The 19,774-nt window shown below is 54.5% G+C and overlaps 1 protein-coding gene across 4 annotated transcripts in view; it reads right to left on the bottom strand.

Moving 5' to 3' along the window:
* Nucleotides 1-19,387, bottom strand: part of SHF (Src homology 2 domain containing F) — a 49,193-nt gene extending 29,806 nt beyond the window's left edge. Inside the window, exons 1-2 of one of the 4 annotated variants that reach the window (XR_001357753.2) lie at nt 19,116-19,364; nt 1,292-1,421 (exon numbers count right to left, since the gene is read on the bottom strand). Coding sequence is in view for 3 of the 4 variants with exons in the window: in XM_025199870.1 (XP_025055655.1) it covers nt 1,292-1,325 (34 nt within the window). In the remaining variant the exon portion in view is untranslated. Of the gene's footprint in view, nt 1-1,291; nt 1,422-19,115 lie in introns of all 4 variants that reach the window. The other 3 variants (XM_025199870.1, XM_025199871.1, XM_014518384.2) reach the window with 3 other exon arrangements.
* Between the last annotated feature and the right edge of the window lie 387 nt (nt 19,388-19,774).

Below are 19,774 nucleotides of genomic sequence, written 5' to 3'. Positions count from 1 at the left end.
CATGGCTGCAGAGTAGAAATGAGGACCCCAGCTGACCCAAAGTCGTGTGCATGCAGCGCGCCACTAAAAGCACAGCCTGTTTGGAGACACATTCATGTTAGCCTCCCCCTGTGCCCTGCTTGTGAAATACAAACAGCAAGGCAGCCTCCCAGACCATCATTTTCTCAGCGGCTTGAGGCCCATCCATTGGCTGTTCATAACAGGCTGAAAGGCCCTCCATCTGCCCCTCCCTTCAAACCAGCTGGGCCCCTACCTTTGCTCTCACAGACACTGGGCAAGATGCAACAAGCTCCAGTAACTAAAAGGCCGATTTCTCACAACCCACAAGCCCTGTAGGTTCCCTCTGCCATCCCATGGCTACTCTGGGTGAGTTAAAATGTTCCTTTCTCCAGGCAGGGGAGCAGAGAGACAGATTGCACACAGTAACCCTGAAACCCCAACACTGCTCACAGCTCTGGTTATGGTTCAAATGCCAGTGCCAACAGCAAATGGGGCAAGTTCTGAAAGACCCGGCTTACCTGGGACCAGCACACGGGAGTGCCAGTGACCCTGCCATGGCAGACACCCTGGCCTGGCATGACCAGAGAGCCACAGCCCTTTCTGTGGAAGAGTGCCAAGGCCTGGGGGACTGGAATGAGCAGAAATGTGGCATGTGGGTCCCTTCAGGGGCCTCTCACACACTTTGGAGATACCAAATACACAAAGCTACATGGTACTTCCTGTGCACTGTCACCCAAAGCAGCAGCACACGCTACAGAGCAGCCCACCACTCCGCTGACAGGCCTAAGAGCACCAAATCCAATAGCTACTGACCGGGAGCAAGCAAGGTTGGGGCCAGCTTCCAGACAGCAATGGTTGTGCTCTTCTCCATGCTATTGGAGAAACTATTGGCAGACCCTGCTATTCATCCCCTGGGTACCACCCAAGAGACTGCATGTTCCTATTGAATTAATGCTGCATTGTGTGGACCCAATGGTCCAAAAATGATGTCATTTGACCCAGTTTGACAAGCAACACAAGCCTGCAAGTCACACTCATGGTCGTCAAGTGGTGACCTAGAGCCTGGCAGCTCCCCCACGCTAGCCAACCATGTGCCATTGATGGGAATGCCAAGTTCTGGCAAAATCCCAGCAGCTCTACAGCCAGAAGCCCTCCTTCCCCCACCACCTATCCCTGGCATTTGTCAGAAGCCTATGTGAAACAGGGTGGGCCAGATTCTCCACTCACAGGAAAGCTGGGAGCCAGGAGAGCTAAGCAACACAGTGACCTCAGCTCAAGACTCTGCCCTTACCAGCCATCATCTTCTGTGCCTCATAGGGCTCCATGTAGCCATCATTCTCTGCCACCTTCTCCTGTGCTGCCTGGCCACCAGCCACTTGTGTAGCATCAAAGGGGTCTGCATAGTCTTCTAGCACAATCACCTGCAAAGAGGGAGAAGCCAGGAATGGTTAGAGCACGCCAGAGTCCGCCTTGGTCTGCACAGGATGAGGCTCTGTGAAGGGAGGTTGTGGTGAGCTGCCTATGGATGGGGCTGAGCCAAGCACTTGACATTGACAAACACTATCGTGGGCTTTGCTGAGGAGGCTGCTAAAATGCCCGAGAGCCACTTCCTGGCAGCAAGGCAGCCTCATGAGTCACCACACTGTAGGAAAACATGGAGCCCTGGCAGAGGGGGCTGCAGCTCACACCTGGGGGTGAAATATGCCCCCCAGTGAAGCCAAGGGCAAAGGGCCAAGCAGATTTAATCAGTGTGGAGGTATCCCCAAAAGCCCTGCTGCACCAGGACCCAGTCCTGTCATGGCTGTAGAGCTGGGTGGGCACAAGCAATAAGAGAACAGCTCTGAAAGCTGCCTTAGGGGCAAAGCAGGGACAGCCCCAAGGGAGCTGATGGATTGCTTTGTTTCCCCTGCCGGTGAGGTTTGGGGAACAGCTGGCATGGCTGCCAGGGAGTAAGGACCCACAGATAGGGAATGCCCTCAGAGCACCAGTTCATTTGTGGGCACCACAAGCCTGTTACCATGGAAATGGGCAAAACAGCCACCAGGGGCTGGTGTGAGTGATGCTGGACCAGGAAAGAGGCAGGCTGGTTTCATAGCCCCTGCACCAGGGTCACCTTGCAGCCTGGGCTGCATTCCCAGGCACCCAGCAAGGGGCCGGTGTTAGTAGGAAGGGTCCAGTCGCCATGCCCAGAAATTGGGCTACGGGCCAAGTGGATGGGGACAGCAGAAGGCGCTGCAGACTCTCATTAGTTTCAGCTCGTTGCTGACAGAAGTGTCAGCCCCCAGCAACTGCACGCCAGGCACAGAGTGAAACACCCTCAGCCCCGCACAATGCTGGCACCCTCACCCACTTGTGAAGGGCTAGCTGTATCCATACAGGTGCCACCCCCTACCATGCCAGGGCTGGGACTCCCAGGGGCTAGTGTGGCAGGCTCCCATGGATTAGCTAGATTGCTCATGCTGCGTCTGCCTGCCCCACTCTATATTTTGCCAACTATCTGCAGAGAATGAACTCCCATCCCAGGAATTAAGTGGTATTATCAGCTGTCTCCCTGCTCCCCAGGCTGTGCAAGGGGCCTGGGAGGAGAAGCATAGGGCTCCCACCGACACCTCCCCACCCAGCAACTGCTTTGCTGGAAGGCTCTGCTGGCCACCCAGAAATCTCAGCCGCCCACACAAACATAAGCACCATCTGTGCATGGGCACCTCCCAGCCCTACCCCCTGCTCCAGGCTTGCCTCCTGTGCAAAACCAACTGCTGGCCTGCCTCCCTGCGTGGTCCTTATGGGTGTCTAGCCATCAGCCAGACTCCTTCTAGCCAGACTCATCCTGCTACTTCCCTTCTCCCTCAGCATGGCCAGCAATGCCCCCCTGCCCAGATACAGGGTGCCCCCTTTTACAGTCCTCTCCCTCAGGCCTCACATGCAGGCTGTGCCTAAGCCTCACCAACCATTGCTGCATCACAGCTTGAAGACCCACTGTTCCTGTCCCTCTGCACGGCTGGGCTCTGGCCAGGCTCCCATCCTTGCAGACAACTCCTACAACACCCTTCTCTCTGGCCCTGACCGACACCACCTTACCCTGCTCACCTCCCACCAAGGCGCAGGGGCTGTGGAGCCAGCCTGCCTCCTGTGGATATTCTTTCTTTAGCCTGTTGCTTGGCACCCCCTCTTCCCCTGGCATCACACCCAAGCTGCATGTCTTTGTTCTGAGGGTCTCTCATGGCTTGGCCCTGCCCTGTGCTCCCAAGACAGTCTCCTGCCTCCAATCGGCACCTGCCAGCCTCTGCTACCCCTCAGTGTGGTTTCAAACAAGCACCCTCCTGCTTTCTCCTGTGGTTTTACAAGGGGGAGCTCCCCCCTCACAGTCCCACACTGCCACTTTAGTTGAATCCCCCAAAACACCTTACTTGGCAAAACAATAGTTTGATGCTGGGGGCAGTGAGCCTATTTACTGCCCATTCTGCTGACTGATCCTGTTTCATGGTTTCCTTCCACATAGTCATCCTTACCTCCAGTCTTATACCTAGGTTGTAAGCTCTCTGGGGCAGGGGTGGTCTGTCTTGGGTTTATACAGCATGCAGCCAGGGTCAGGCTGGGCTGACTCATGACTGCAAGCTGCCACTGAGGTGCAGGGGCAGGAGGGAGGCCGAGGGGTGAGGACAGCAGCGCTAGCCACCTGGAGCACAAAGGTCCTTTGTGACAGGCCCAGGGGTACATGGCTCTGGGGGGGTTACAAGCAAGACAACTCCCCTTTCCAGCCAGCTCAGGCACTGAACACAGACACTGAGGCAGCCAAGTATTTTTGGGGTGAAGCTTGTTGCAGCTCTTCTCAAAAACTGCCATGCTCCTGAACAGACAGCACAGACATGGCTCTGCTTGGATGTACAGCCCAGCCAGGGTCTGGGGTATCTCCTGCCTGAACAAGGGTTGGAGATGGGCAGCTAAGTCCATGGCACAACCCCCCCCGTCTCCCTCCAGGCCTTGCTGGGGTCACAGCTCCCCCTGGGCAGAGACCTGGCTGCCAAGCCCTGCACAGGGAGATATGGGTGCCCGAGTTCAATGAGGTCACAGCGCCTGCCTCTGTTGTCTTCCAAAGCATTCAGCATCATGTCAGCACCTCTGAGGTGCCACCCGGCCTAGCAGTGCCCAGGCGCAGCAAGCCATGGTCGTTTATAAACACCTCCCATTTGCTCCCTGCGTGTACCGTCCTCCCCACACCAGTCCCCAGCTACTTCCTCTGCAGGGCCTACCTCTTCTCCATGCTGTTATGAACATCAGGGAATAAGGATCCCACCACCACCCCTTCTACCTCCTATACACCTTTCCCAGTATGTCCCTCCCACTGACTACATCCCTCCTCTTAGGAAGATCCCAGGACAGCGACTCCCTTCAATGCACAGATGTGTGCCAGACCTAACAGTCACAGGTAACATCCTCCCCTTCACCACAGTGTTACCATTGTGTTGCCCCATGCAACCACTCTAGACCTGCAGTGTGCAAGATACTTCCTGCTGTACATTGCAACCAGCCTAGTCTTGCAGTATGCACTACATATCAGGCTGCAGACTCCCTACCTAGCCACCCCAGTGCTCACTGCATCTCCAGCTGTGCACACACAGTACAATCAGCTTGGCCTTGCAGTCCACACTGCACCTCCAGCTGCGCCTACCCTGCACAGCCACCCCAATGCACACTGATCTGCACTGCACACCATTTTTGTTCCAGTGTTTTTGTCCCCCCCCCAGGCACCGGGTGCATTTAGAGGATGTTTGCCAGAACCCCTGGAATGCAGCAGGCCTGGGCCATTCACAAACAAATCCACGTGCCTGGTGTCAGCCACTTAAACCCAACCCTTTTCTTCCTTCCTGTGCTACGAATGGCATGACAATAGCCCCAGAGTCTTGAAACACAGCAGGAAAGTGAACAGGAAGTAGAAGCCATAAACACCTCCCACGCTGGCTTTCCTGAGCACATGCCTCGCTTAGGGGCTCACAAAGGAGCCGGTTCCTCAGGCCCCGGCTCCCTCAGGGCCTGGACAGCCCCTGAAAGCTTGGGCAGCTTGAAAGCGTCTAACCTGAACACAGGAGGCACGATGCCAGCAAAACCACCCACTCCAAGGGCGAGATGGGAACGTGCTGCCTCTCAGGGATGGGTATGTGCATCAGTCTACACCCATGTGTACACACATGCCTGTGCAATGTGTTCCTAAGGATGCCTGTGCGCGCCAGCTACTTGTACCAGTGTATGCCCACATGCATATTTCTGGGTGCCTGTTTAATGTCAGCAACATGAGAGAACATAACAAAGAGGAGACCAGCAATTCACTACATCATTGTTAGAAAGCTGAAATTTTTCCAAGGTTTTCCCTGTAGAATGGTTCTGAAGCACTCTACAGAAGGCACTCACAGCTAGCCTTGTTGAAATGCAACCCCCCTCACGCACACACACACGCATGCACGCACGCCAATACAGAAGGGATCCTGTCTGAGGAAAGGATCTCATCTACTTTCTGCAGTGCCCCTAAACCCTGAGGGGAAGGCAAGGGAGAGGACTCTCAGGTATAGGGCAGCACCAGACAGACCTGTGGAGGGACTTCCTGCACCTCGGCTGCATCTCCCCAGGAACAGGCAGCCTCTGGCTTGCATCAGGAGACAGGAAATCTGCTGGGATTGTTCTCTGGCTGCTCAGAAACATCCTAGAATGGGGCATTTGCCCTCCAGTGCCTTCTCAGACACCTTCTCGCCTTTGTTTACAGACCTTTCCTAAGCATTGGACTCCTAGCAGGGAATCCAACCCCAAAAGTAATGCAAAGCAGAGCCCAGAGGGCTGCAACGTGCAGCTCAAAGCAATGTGGAGGAAGCCTGCTGGCCAGTGGGCCACTAAGAAAACTGGGAGAAGCCCTTTAAGCTAGAAGCAATGTCTGCCCTCTGCAAGGCCCATCTGCAGCCCTTCCCCCTATAGCGGCTTCGGCACAGAGAGGGGAAGCCAGAAATGGAGCCAGTTCCTTTACACACACCTGAGAAAGTGCAATGCTCAGCTGTAAATTACCCAGAACAAAGACTGAATGAGGCACTGGTGACCTCAGCTGGACAGCCTGAGGAAGGATGCAGGTGAGTGGGTGCAAAAGCCCTGCAACACCCAAGGCAGGGTGGTGCAAACATCCCTCAAGGACACCTGATCTCTTGCCTTAGAGATTAGCTGAACCAATCTGTCCCTGGAGGAGAAGACATGGGGCTAGTGTCCCAAGCCTGCTCCCTGCAGCACCATTCTGCCTCTGCCCTGGTGCCTGACCAGCCCCTGGGCCGGAGCCTCTATGTTCCTAGGAACTGGCAATGGCAAGGGATCTGTTTGCTGTGTAAACAAACAATCCTGTTCACTTATGGCCCCTAGTTCAGTCAGGCCCAAGCCCTGACATGCTAACAGGCAGGCCGGTGTCTAACAGGGGACCTGTCTGGGCTCAGCCCCACATGTAGTACAGTCAGCCATAAAGCAAGCCAGAGAAATGCTCCAGTTTTTAGCATGCAGCCCTCATCCTGCGTGGGCTCAGTACAGAGAGGCAAAGTAGAGATCCACACTCTTCCCAAGGTAGCCTCTACAATTAGTCCAGGGGGTCTTTGGGTGTTGGAGGGGCAGAGGTGGGGTCCCAGGGCCTGGTAGCTGTGAAAGGACCTGGACTGCTTTGCCTTTCTCTGGGGAGGGGGGAAGCCTTGATGGCAGCAGTGAAGTCATGGCCCCACAGGACAGCTTCCTCTCAGGAAGAAGTGCTCTCCCTCCTCCCTCCTGGAAGTTCAAAGCCTTCCCTTTCTCATGCTAGCAATAAATCACCAGTAGGCTCCTGGCTGAGGTCAGTGGAGAAGGCTGATGTGGGGCTTCTGTGGGAATGGGGAAGGCTGCAACATGTGTTTGGGCAGAGCCCAGACCCAGGCCCACCCCCTCCTGCCCTGCCCTCTTCTCCCTTAGGGTCATGCTAGGCAGTTACTATTTACAGGCCAGGCAGGCATCCCACTGATCCCAGACAGCCAGGGTCAGGGTCTTGCCCCAACCCCTCACACACACAATTGGGAAGGTGGTGGCAGGTCACAGCCTAGCCCCTCTGAGCCTTAGCAGCAGCACCAGCCAGGCTGAAAGTGCAAGGCATTGGCACCCTCTTACCACCCTCACAGTGTCACACACCCAATCTGTAGCAGCACCCCTAGGTCCCCTAGAAGTGTACTGGTGAAACGGCCCCCTGACTGCAAGGCCCACCGGCTGGGCGGATGGTCGTGGAGAGGTGCTGTGCTCCAAGGCAGGTGGGGCCCAGGGTGGAAACTCTTAGGATGCTATTTCTGAAGAAATTTGGGGAACAAACAGGAGGAACTCGCCCTCAGAATAGCTTGTTCAAATCCAGATGTCGTAGGGTTAACAGAGACGTGGTGGGACTCGTCCCATGACTGGGCAGTTAACATTAGGGGCTATAGGCTGTACAGGCAGGATAGAGAAGGCAGGAAAGGGGGGGCTGGCACTCTATGTCAAGGAGCACTACACATCCTCTGCCAGCAGAATGGGGTCAGGGGAAGGGCAAGCTGAAGTGCTCTGGGTCAAGATCCAGGGGGGGCAAGGCGAGAGGGATTTGACGGTGGGGGTCTATTATAGACCCCCCAATCAAGAGGAGGAGCTGGACAGGGAATTTTCAGGCCAGCTTGCAGAGACACTAAAAGCAAGGGATGTAGTTGTCATGGGCGATTTTAATTACCCGGACATCTGCTGGGAGGAGCAGTCAGCCGGGACGGACCGCTCCAGGAGGTTCTTGGCCGAGTTGCAGGACCTCCACTTGATTCAGGAGGTGCACAGTCCCACCAGAGGAGATGCTCTGCTGGACCTGGTCCTGGCCGCAGGCGACGACCTGGTAAGAGGCCTCCAGGTTCTTGACCACCTGGGCAATAGTGATCATCGCGTGCTGGAATTCACCATCCAGCGTAGAGTGTCAAGGGCCCGCAGCAAGGTGGTGGCCCTAGACTTCAGGAGGGCCAACTTCAGTGAGATGAGGAGATTAGTGGGAGAGGAACTGGGGTCCTTGAGGGCAGAGGAACTCAGCGTCCAAGAGGAGTGGTCGTTCCTTAAGGAAACGATACTCGGGGCCCAAGGGGTGTCCATCCCGACAAGAAGCAAGGCGGGCAGGAGTGTCCAAAAGCCCCCCTGGCTCACCAAGGGTGTCCGGGAATGCCTGCTTGCCAAAAGGGTGGCGTACGCCCGGTGGAAGGGGGGTGTAATCTCCAAAGAGGAGTATACCTCCTCTGCTCGGGCCTGCAGGCGGGCTGTTAGGAAGGCCAAGGCGGAGATAGAGCTCGGATTAGCGTCCAGGATTAAGGATAACAAAAAGTCCTTTTTCAAATATATTGGGAGGATGAAGAAGGCGCCGGGTAATGTGGGGCCCCTGCAGGATATGCGGGGCAATCTGGTGGTTGCGTCAGAGGATAAAGCGGACCTCTTTAACCAATTCTTCACCTCCGTTTTCTTGTGCAGGGACCGGGACTTCCCTGCTGTGATAGAAGCCGGACGCGAGGGGATCGCCTTCAGACCTCAGGTTGGGGAGGACCGGGTTAGAGAGCTTCTGGAGGGGCTGGACGCGTTCAAGTCAGCGGGTCCGGATGCTCTCCACCCCAGGGTGCTGAGGGAGCTGGCTGGGGTTATTGCAGGGCCCCTGGCACGGCTCTACGAGCGATCGTGGTGCTTGGGCCAGGTGCCAGACGATTGGAAGGTAGCTAATGTGGTCCCCATCTTCAAAAAAGGGAAAAGGGAGGACCCGGGCAATTATAGGCCCGTCAGTCTTACCTCAATCCTGGGGAAACTCTTTGAGAAGATCATCAAGGAGCACATTTGTGATGGGCCGGCATCAGAAATGATGCTCAGGGGCAATCAGCATGGATTTATTAGGGGGAGATCATGTCAGACCAACCTGATTGCCTTTTATGATCAGGTCACAAAGGCCATGGACGCAGGTGTCGCGGTGGATGTAGTCTTTCTGGACTTCAGCAAGGCCTTTGACACCGTCTCTCACCCCATCCTAATTAATAAACTAGGCGACTGTGGCATAGATGCCTACACAGTCAGATGGATTGCAGATTGGCTGAAGGGTCGCACTCAGAGGGTGGTGGTGGATGGATCATACTCGACTTGGGGGGAGGTGGGTAGTGGAGTCCCCCAGGGCTCGGTCCTGGGGCCTGCGCTGTTCAATTTCTTCATCAGCGATCTTGATGTTGGGGTGGAAAGCAACCTGTTTAAATTCGCTGATGACACCAAAATTTGGGGGGAGGTGAGCACGCTAGCAGGGAGAGAGAGATTGCAGAAGGATCTGGATAGGTTACAGGGGTGGGCAAACAGGAACAGGATGTGTTTCAATACGGACAAGTGCAGGGTGCTGCACTTGGGTAGTAGGAACCAGCAGCACACTTATACGATGGGGAGCTCCCTACTTGAGAGCACGGAGGCGGAAAGGGATCTTGGTGTCATTATTGACTCCAAGATGAACATGGGCCGACAATGCGAGGTCATGGTTGGCAGGGCTAACCGGACCTTGTCGTGCATCCACAGGTGCATCTCGAGTAGAGCCAGGGAGGTGATCCTCCCCCTCTATGCGACGCTGGTCAGGCCGCAGCTGGAGTATTGTGTCCAGTTCTGTGCGCCCCATTTCAGGAGGGATGTGGACAACATGGAGAGGGTCCAGAGGAGGGCCACCCGCATGATCCGGGGACAACAGGGCAGACCCTACAGTGAGAGACTGCGGGACCTGAACCTATTCAGCCTCCACAAGAGAAGGCTGAGGGGGGACCTGGTGACCGTCTATAAACTCACTAGGGGGAACCAGAAGGGTTTGGGGGAGACGCTGTTTCCCCTAGCCCCCGCTGGCATAACAAGGAGTAATGGGCACAAGTTGATGGAGAGGAGGTACAGATTGGACATCCGAAAAAACTACTTCACAGTTAGGGCGGCTAGGAGCTGGAACCAACTTCCAAGGGAGGTGGTGCTGGCCCCTACCCTGGGGATCTTTAAGAAGAGGCTGGATACCTACCTGGCTGGACTCATTTGAGTCCCGTTTTTTTGTTTTTAGGGTTCTTTTGTTGTTCTTCCGCCCTGGCGGGGGGTCGGGCTAGAAGATCTATTAGGTCCCTTCCGACGCTAAAACTATGAAACTATGAAACTATAAGAGCCACAATGCCTCTGTGGCTTGGTCTTAGGCTCTCAAACTTAGCAGCAGAGGCTCCCAGGGCCAGGGAGTTGCCTGCCGCTGGTCCCGTGCAAATGGAGCCAAATGTGCTTGGCTTAGGAAACTGGTTATGAACTTCCACCATGTCCAATGGAGGCTCACTTGCGAACTTCCTGTTCAGGGCTTGGTGCCACAGGCCCTGCCCGTTCTCTGATCCTAAAGCATACGCAGTGCCCTCCTGGCCCTGTCAGCAAGTGCCCACCCTCCCTCCCCTCATCTAAGTGAAGATGCCTCCTTATGACCAGGAGATACGGAGTTCATGCCTCAATGCTTCTATTGAGCCCTGAGCCTCCAAGTCCTGCACACCCCCCTTCCCTTGCTCAACAATTATACCAGGAAGGAAGATCTGGTCTGTACAGGACAAGCCCAGCTCTAGGCCCACTGCTTCTCAGCAAGCAACGGCCAGCATAAAACAGCCGCCTCTGAAGCCAGATCCTTCCCGCAACTCCAAAACCATGTTCTGAGGTGTTGCTAGGCGAGTCCCTTAAAACAGACTTCCCTAATGGGTCAGCGCATAGGCACACCTCATTCCCAGGGTGTCCAGACCTGACTTTGATTTCCTGAAGTGCCAAGAGTGCCCAACCACTCATGAACTTGCTGGGAAGGGACAGGTGCCCAGTGCCATGGGTGGCAGGATCTGGATGGCCAAGCAGAGAGCCTGTGGTCTGGACCCGACTCAGCCACTGGCTTGTGACAGGACTTCAGACAAGGGACTCTGCCTTGCCATCTCCATTCCTTCATCTGTAACGCAGACAAGCTCCTTTCCCCCTCCACCCTCTGCACCATGCCATCACTCAGGGGCTGCCAGGCCCTGGCCAAACAAGCCGCTAAGAGCTCTGGGGAATTGAGCCCCAAATGGCCCATGCTGGACACCTGATCACAGAGGCCTTGACAAAAAATACTAACTTTAGCAAGCATCAACTTTCTTCCCTTCCCCCATGCCTTAGCTGCCATCCCTTCCAGCGAGGCTGAAAAGATAAACCTGTTACTACCAGAGGAGATCACATACTGCCAAGACCATAAGCATCATGGAAAAGGCTGGGAGGTAGTTAACAATCCTACATTCAGTGCCAGGTTTGCAGTTAGATACAGTGGAGGCTGCGCAACACACTGAGGCTACAAAAGAAATCTGGAGCAGCTGTCTGCTTCCCTGGGCACCAAGCGAGCCCAGCTCCTGCAGGACATATCGCCAGGAACGGGCAATTACAGATTGTATCCTAATGGAGAGGCATGCAGGGCCAAATTAAGGTTGCCCTGGCAACTGTAGATCTCGTGTTCCCTAATTTGAAGGCTGGACTTTGAGAGACGTGTGGCGTCCTTTCTTCCAGCATTGTTTGCAGGGAGCTGTTGGCCCAGACAAAGAGTAGGAGCAGGGCTACGGAGCATGGCTGTCACGGCAGCGACCTTCAGCGCGTGGGCTGTGCCCCAGACAGGGCAGCTCCTCAGAGGCCTCCTGTGTGAGGAACAGCAAGGCAGGCTGCTGCAAGCAAACAGGCACTGGCATGGCACTGGCAGTGCCCCCAACAGTAGTGAGGCATAACCCACACCAGCACCTGGGTGGCTAACAGCTGGGCAAGCCACAGGTGTGGGGAGTCATCATATCAGCATGCCCTAGGTACCCAGGCAACACCTGACTGCTCCAGCTGACAGGGACAGGATCCCCATCCCGCCTGTGCCTGCCCACCCTGCAGCAGAGATAGAGTGTGTGTCTGTGTGTGTTCCCCCAATCCCTTCAAATTTCCCCACTTCTCCTCTAAAAACCCTCATCCCCCTCCCCCACCCTTTTCACACTCACCCCTAATCCCTCCTCCCCCCCCACCCCACCCCACACAAACACACACACTCTAGCCCCAGCAAATGCACCTCCAGTTTAGGGCTTGTCTATGCTTGAAAGGTAATTCGGATTAAATGCCTATTCTGCAACAGCTCCGTGTGCCCTTGGGCTGATCCTTTCAATAGCACCCACGTGACTGGGCCCCTGCATCACTCCGGCCTTCAGAAATGTCACCTTTTGTCTGCATCGTGGTGTGTCAACATGTGGGGGGAAAAGGGGGAGAACACACACTTGGGCCTTCAACACAGCAGTTAAGCTTGTCCTGCTGTATTATTTATGTTCACTTTGTGCAAGAACAAAATGAAACAGAAGTCAGGGGAGGGAGTGAGAAAGACATGGCTGAAAATCAAATACATATCACCTAGAATCACGTGTGCCTTGACACAAGCGTACATGCTCCTACTCCCATGCAGGACCTGACCCCCTACTGCTCACGGCCAATGTCTGCATGAGAGAGAAATGTAACAATGCACACACACAGGTACCCACACCACATACCACCCCTCCAGGCTAGCACACATGTGATGATAACTATTTTAATTTCTCCCCTGGGCACTGAACCAGGGCCCTTTAGAGCTAACAGCAGCAGCTGCTGTGCTGTAACAGCACCCCTTCTCTGGGGCTTGGCACACAGGTGAGCTGTGCCACCCACTGACCAGGAAGCTGCACTCTCACACCCAACGCAACACCCACATGCCCTTCAACAGGAAGAGCCTTGTTAATGCACTGAAAAGCCGGTGGCTGTGTGAGTCTGGGGCCCAGATGGACAGGTAAGAAGAATGCAGGGGTCTCTGAGATCAGAGTTAAGACCATCTATGGGACCCTCACCACAGGCTCCCTTTCTGCCAGCAAGCTTTTGTTCGAATGAGCTGCTGTTTGTTTAAGCTGCATGCTCAGTCCTACCTCACTCTGTCTGAAGGATATTTGGGGAGATTCTTTCATTTAAAAACGTACAAAATGCCTCATCCTGCAGGTGAACCATCCTCCGTGTTTTGCTGGTAGATGGCAAGAGCGTGCTTCTGTTTCATATTCTAATCACTCTGGAGAGCTCCAAGTTCAAATTCTCCTCTCTGGGCTCCCCAGTGCAAAAAAAAACACCTTTCTCCACAGGCTCTCTGATTTATATGCAGCTCTTTGCAGAATTACTGCTGCCTAAAATGTGAGGCTGATGTGTGTAATCAGGTGCTTCACAATGGGTCCGGGAAGCACCTGGAATGCAACCCAGCCTGGAGTGCAAGGTAGTATTTCTTTCTTTCTTTTTTTTTTTTTAAATGAAAGCTTGGTAGGAACGAGATCAGACTTTTATGTCTGTAGTGCAAGGTACAGCATACTCCCTTTGCATGAATGCAAGATAAGGGCATCATTCTCTTAACCATATAACGTGATGCCAGTCCCAATTTTTATGCCCACTGCTTACATTATAACAAACATCAGCTCTCTGCACACTGGTTAATTGTCTCAAGGGCTTAGTACCTTTCAGCCCCACTGTCTATCCTGTAACATAATTTTACTTTGGTGAGCTGCATAGATGAAGTGAGCTACAGCTCATGAAAGCCTGTGCTATATATCTACTTTGGTTAGTCCCTAAGGTGCAAATCTACCCTGCCTTCTACTTGACTTCAAACTAACATGGCTAACTATGTCTAACTGCATAGAGACAGTGACAGAAGCATCTGTCAGAAGCCTTCATATTGATGGGAGCAAGTGAGTCTGAGGCATGGCCATCTCCCCTGTTTTCAAGGCTTGTAATAGCAGCCCCAACACTATGCATTAAAAGCCTTGAAAATGAGAGGTGCTAGTTACTAGACAGCCTGGGAGCAGGAGAGTGTCCACTTCAAAGAGAGACTCCATACGTGTGGCATCACCAGGGAGTTTGTGCCATTACACATGAAGTGTGTGACCACACAGTGCAAGAGTGACACACTCAGGGGCAGAATTAAGGATGACAACTGGGACCACATCTCTGCACCTGTTGGTTGCTAGGGCACAGCACAGCTCAGCTCTGAAGCACGATGGATGCTAGGTGTTATATACAGACCAGAGGCATCATGCCAGGGTGGCACTGTTGAAAGGGCGCAAGAGTCCATGGTCAGCCAAGAATGCCATTCTATATCATAAGCCCAGAAGCTGCACACATGGGGCTGGGATTTTGCTACTGGCTAGATGAGTCGCATGACCCTGGCTGGCTCAAATGAAGCTCCCCACAACAGGTGATTCATGGCGGTTCCCTGAAGCAGGGGGCAGGTGGAACAGGAGCTCTTGCCAGCAGGTCTACATGGCTGGGCCTGGGCAGGCTGTAGGGCTTGGACAGGATGAGTCACTGGGGGAAGCTCAGGGCAGGAAAGGCCCACACCCAAGAGCTTCCTGGCTGGCTGATTTCCACACAGCACAGCTCTGTCTCTAGGCACCCTCAGCCAAGTTCCTTGTCCTGTGGGATCCCAGGCAGCCTTGCCCCTCTCCCCAACCATGTGGCTGTTCACTGGCAGCCAGCACAGCCTATATGTGCAAGGAGCCTGGGATGTACCAAGGAGACAGGCTGAGCATCCAGGCTGCCACAGGTGTCTGTGTGCCTTCCTAACAGCTCCAAAAGAAGTCCCAGGCCCTGTGCTAGAGATGCTGCTTGTGGGGAGAGGGGCACAATGGGAGCAGGACTGTGCCTGGGCCTAGGTCTTGGGGCTGTCACCCCATCACATGGTGGCAGCAGGAGCAGGGCCCTAGGTCACATGGGACTCCAGCACCTGGTAGGCCATTATCCAACCCCACTCCATATGAGCACATACATACACAAGATATGTCAACCCCATGCCTACGTGAGGGGTGCCTCCACCATCCCCTCCAGCATCCACAACCACGGGAAATGCCACACAGCAGGAGCTATGCCCACCCCCCAAAAGGGACTGATCGCCGGGTTCCAAGTCACCTAGGAGAAGGGAACAGGGCAGCGAGGACTCCTGGGTTCTATTCTCATACCCACCAGCAACCTGCTACGTGACCTAAGCATGACACCTCACACCTCTATGCCTCGATCTCCCCATCTCTTCAAAGGGGGCCCTCGTCTCAGACCTGTGGGCAGGGGTGTTGCGTAAAACCTGCCTCTCCCAAATACAGGGGGACAAGATTGCTTCCATCTCCTGCTGCAGGGAAGACATCCCCCAGGCCACACAGAGCAGGATGACCCCCTGTTGGCCTGTATCACCTCCAGGAGAATGCGCAGCTGTCTGAGGCCAGCAGCTCAGAACATTGACTGGGACCTGTCATGCCCACTCGGTGATCCAGGGCAGCCAGACTGCACTGTGCATTCTGGGTTATACACAGCTGCCAGGCAGTTTGCCCCAGGACAGGCAACTGTGCCTTGCCCTGTGCACCTAGCTATACAGAAGGAGTGTCTGTCCTCCCCATTGAGTCTGCTCAGCTCAGGAACTGTGCAAGGGATGGACCCAATATCCCAAGTAGGTGTCCATGGCCTCTGATAGGGACCGGGGCGATGCATTGCCCAATCACTGCTTCCCAGCCTATGAAAATCGGGAAGAAACCCGCAGTTCCATGCATCTCCCTCCCTGCAACACTCACCAGCTTCCTTTCATCTCGCTGTTCTTCAGGAGCCTCCAGACCCCCACAGACCTCTCCTATCGCACAGCTGTCCATTATCCCCTCAGCCTCCCCTTCAGTGCTACTCGGTTGAGCTCAGCCAGGGATACATACACTGTTAGGAAGTCCCTCGTGCCCCCACCTGCTTCTGCCTGGCACTGGGGCGGTGGCCAATGGCATTACACAGGGTGCCCCATGCTCTCAAAGCACAGCTGGGGTATGTAGAGAGCTCTCAGCAACCTGTTCAGCGCTTACATGCACACGAAGACAAAGACGCTGAGCAAGCCCCACAGCCCCTCTCTGACCGAGTGCCACATGCTACCTCTGACACTGCTCTGACTTTACAGAGGCTTGGGCACTCAAAGAGACTTGAGCTTGATTTCCTGCTCTGCCACTGACTCCTGGGATGACCTGAGGCAAGTCATTTAGTGCCTCTGAGCCTTCTGAAAGCAGAAAGCCCCATGTCTGCTCTGACACAGCTCCCCTACCTGACCCCACTGAAACCCTCTCTTTCATGTAGAGTATGAGGTGCAAACACTATGGAAACACAAGGTCCATGTGCTTGGGGTGTCTTCCCTCAGCAAAGAACATAGAGGAGCAGTGAAAAAAGCCCAGCAACATCAGCCTTATGATGCAGCTCTCCTCAATCCCCCAGTCCCTGCCATGTTTTGTGGGGTTTGGCAAAGAACTGACTAGGCCTGAACCAGAGTAGGACAGGTTCAAAGGAGCAGACCTTGGCATTAGAAGCACAAGCAGCTGCAAGCCGGGAAACCTCCAACTCCCCCTCAGCTAAAGGGCTGTCCTCAGTGCCTCCGACACCACTGAAGAGTTCATAGAGGCAAGCAGCCCCCTCACCTCAGCACAGAGCAGGCAGGGCAGGAGAGATTGTAACCCACACAGGCCATGCTACACAGAGCCAGGAGCAGCTTGAGGCCCTGCACCCGTATGGTCCAGCAAAGCCAGGTCACAGGACTGGCTAGGCAGCCTAGACAGGCCCACACCAAACACTCAGGTGCAAGTTGTGGCCTGGGCACCCCAGAAAGGTCCCAAAGCCAAGTCAGGCAGCACCCTGGTCAAGAAGATGAGAGGTGGGGGGCGAGCATTCAGGGCGCAGACTCAACTGAGCACAGCTGCCTCTTCTGAAGGGCAGAGGGTGAGGGATTGAGGAGGCAGGCTGCCAAGGCAGGGAGACCCTAGGAGTGCCACGCTGATGCCCTAGGTATAAATCCTAGCCAGTGTCTGATCAGGGCAGGCTTGAAGCTGGTCACACAGCCAGGACTGTGTTCAGATACCACATCCCAGGCTGGAAAGTTGCCCATACTATCGAGCAATGGAGGGGAGTGCCCGGGCCTCTGCCTGCCCTCTCCTTAGCAATTCTTCTCTGGCTGGGCTGAGGCCTGTTCCCCTCACGGTCTCAGCACAGACCTGCACAAGGTCACCACTCCCTGATTCAGCTGGGATAAAGTACCAGAGGCAGGGGGAACAGGCTGGGCCAGCTTGCCAGCAGGATAGAGCCACACAAGAGGACAACCCAGAGACAAGGCAGGCAGGCCCCACTGCCAAGCCAAGATCCTTTCTCCTTCCAGCTGCCTGGTTTCCAATCTGACTTGGCAAACATGCCTGGACTCTGGAGAGCCCAAAGCTGGAGTGCCATGACCTCGGGCTCAAACTGTCCTTGCAAGGGGGCTACGCAATAGACCTATGCTGTCCAGTCAAGGTTCTGGTGCCCCTGGGAAGCTGAACTGGTGCACAGGGGGCACCTCATACAACACTCAGCACAGGGGTCTTCAAAGGGCCAGCAAGAGGGAGCTGTCACAGCTGGTAATGCCAAGCTCCAGAGAGTGGGGATTGGGTAGGTCTTTGTGCTGGTCCTTGCACTGGCACTGAGGCAGCTCCCACTTCTCCATGGCTCTGGGTTAGGGAACTAACAGACAGGGCACCGCTGTGAGGAGTACGATGGCTGATGCGAGGAGCTGGGCTCTCTGACTGCCCTGCCAAATCCCCCTCCCGCCCATGGGGCAGCATTAAGGCTGCCTGGGATGCCTCAGCTGAACAGCGCAACTTCTGGACAACGTACTGCCAACAGGCTGCCCTCACTGTGACCCTGGAACTTGGCACAGAGCTGGCCAGTGAGTCATGGACAGGGACACAAAAATCAGGCCCTTTTGCTCAGAAGACCACACCCAGCTGATTGCAGCTGCTCTGCCTTCCAGGACTTCTGATTCCTGGTGTCCTGCACCAGCAGGGACCCAAATCTGTGACTCTGCAGTTGTATTAATAGCAGGTGGGGTGGTGGATGGGAAGGGAGTGACCTGACTTCCTGTCACAGGTGGGACAAAAGCTGTGCTTGCTCTTTCCCACAAGGCTGTGACAGCTCCCAGCTGGACACCAAACTGCCAGGCACATGGCTCATTTACCTTTTTACCAAGTATGTAGCGGAGCTGGTGCCTGTAGTCAGTCACTGGATCTCACTGGTGGCAGTCCAGGCTCTGGCTTTCCAAAAGAACTGCCTTCCTCTGCCCCAACCTAGTCGCTGTCTGTGCAAAAGAAAGCACTGCAAGGCAGATGCAACTCTGAAGCCAGATCTTTCAGGATGCCTTAACCCAATGACCCCAGTGTACATCCCACACTCTGCCCCAGGCCTGAAGCTGCCATGCATGTTTGTTCAGCCAATCTGACTCTGCATGTCCCCTTTAGACACTTTACTGCCTGCCACTTTAAGCATGCTTGGCTACCGCTCCTGTGAATGAACCTTGTAGGTAAGGACAGATTATTTCTACTCCTTTACTTAAGGTGACTGCAGACAAACAGAGCTCACCCCACAGTAGTGCCAGGGACTCCCATGTCTCCTTAGCCCCATGCCCAGAAGCAGGAGGGCACTATGTTTTGCAGCAAAAGTAGACTCTCGCATGCAAAGCTGACAGTCTAGAACAGGTCCAAAATATCAGGGCCTAATTTAAACACAAAATTGAACAATACCATCAGTGCAGCACAGCTGGGGATATGACAACCAGGGAAGCAGCTGAACTGAAGATTTCTGTTAAAATGGGCAGCTGTGAAACAAATAACACTAGGAATAGCCTGTCCCCTTCAGAATACAAGATTCATCTGTCAATACATGGGGTAGCTACTCCTTCACATTGCTGGTGTGTCAGGTTCTCTGCAGACTCAGGCAGCTGTGGCAGAGTCTGCATCACCCAGGCCATGCTAGCAAGATGATCTGCACTAATGAAAAGGAAAGCTCGAATTCTGGAGCAGCAACTCTGCAGCCATGCAAGTAGGAGGTATTACACAGCCCTACAGGATAGGGAGGTTTTTCAGCCCATCTTGATCCTTCAGTCACACACACACATTACCACCCTTCTTGGAGCACCCTTGCTGGACAGCCCCAAAAGCTCAGGAGATTCTAGGTTATGAAAGAACAGCCTTTAGAAAGACATCCAAACTCACAGGAAAGGCTCCATGAGCAGATCCTCCTGCACACTCCGAGATTCTGATAGATAATTAGACTCTGTTGTTAAGCACTTGCACCTTATCTTCAGCTCACGATTGTTTTCCTTCACCTTCCAGTGGCTGGATCTCCTGCTGCCTTTGTCTGCCACATTGGAGAGCCCTTTGCTATCAGAAATCTCCGCCCCATGTAGGTACTTAGAGGCTGTGATTAAATCATCTCTTAACCTTCCCTTTGATAAGATAAATGCACCTCCTCCTCTCTCCTGCTCTCTCTCCTGCTTGTGGTTTCCCAGGCTGCCAGCCCATCAGCTCAGCAGCTCTTTGCTAAACCTGTCCTGACTTTTTACCATCCTTTTTTGAAGTCTTGAACTGGGCACTGAACCATTCATGCTTCCTCCCCTCTCACCCCACACTTATCTGCTCAGTGAGCTGCTAATCTCCTGTAACCCCTGAGCCCTTTTCAGTCACTGCTTTCAAGGGTGCAGCCCTCCCCCGAACAATCCTGCTTGATGGTCTTGGTTCCTAGGAGCATGACCTGGTACTAGACTGCATGCTATGCCTGTGATTTGACTGCACACAGCTTCCCATGGTGCTCCACACCACTGGCAGCGGATCATCGGCTTTGGGACTGCCCCCCCCCCCTCCCCGCTCTGCTG

This window comes from Alligator sinensis, unplaced genomic scaffold (genome assembly GCF_000455745.1).
Source record: "Alligator sinensis unplaced genomic scaffold, ASM45574v1 scaffold1097_1, whole genome shotgun sequence".
Taxonomy (NCBI): Eukaryota; Metazoa; Chordata; order Crocodylia; family Alligatoridae; genus Alligator; species Alligator sinensis.
This window is presented reverse-complemented; position numbering and strand designations above follow the sequence as displayed.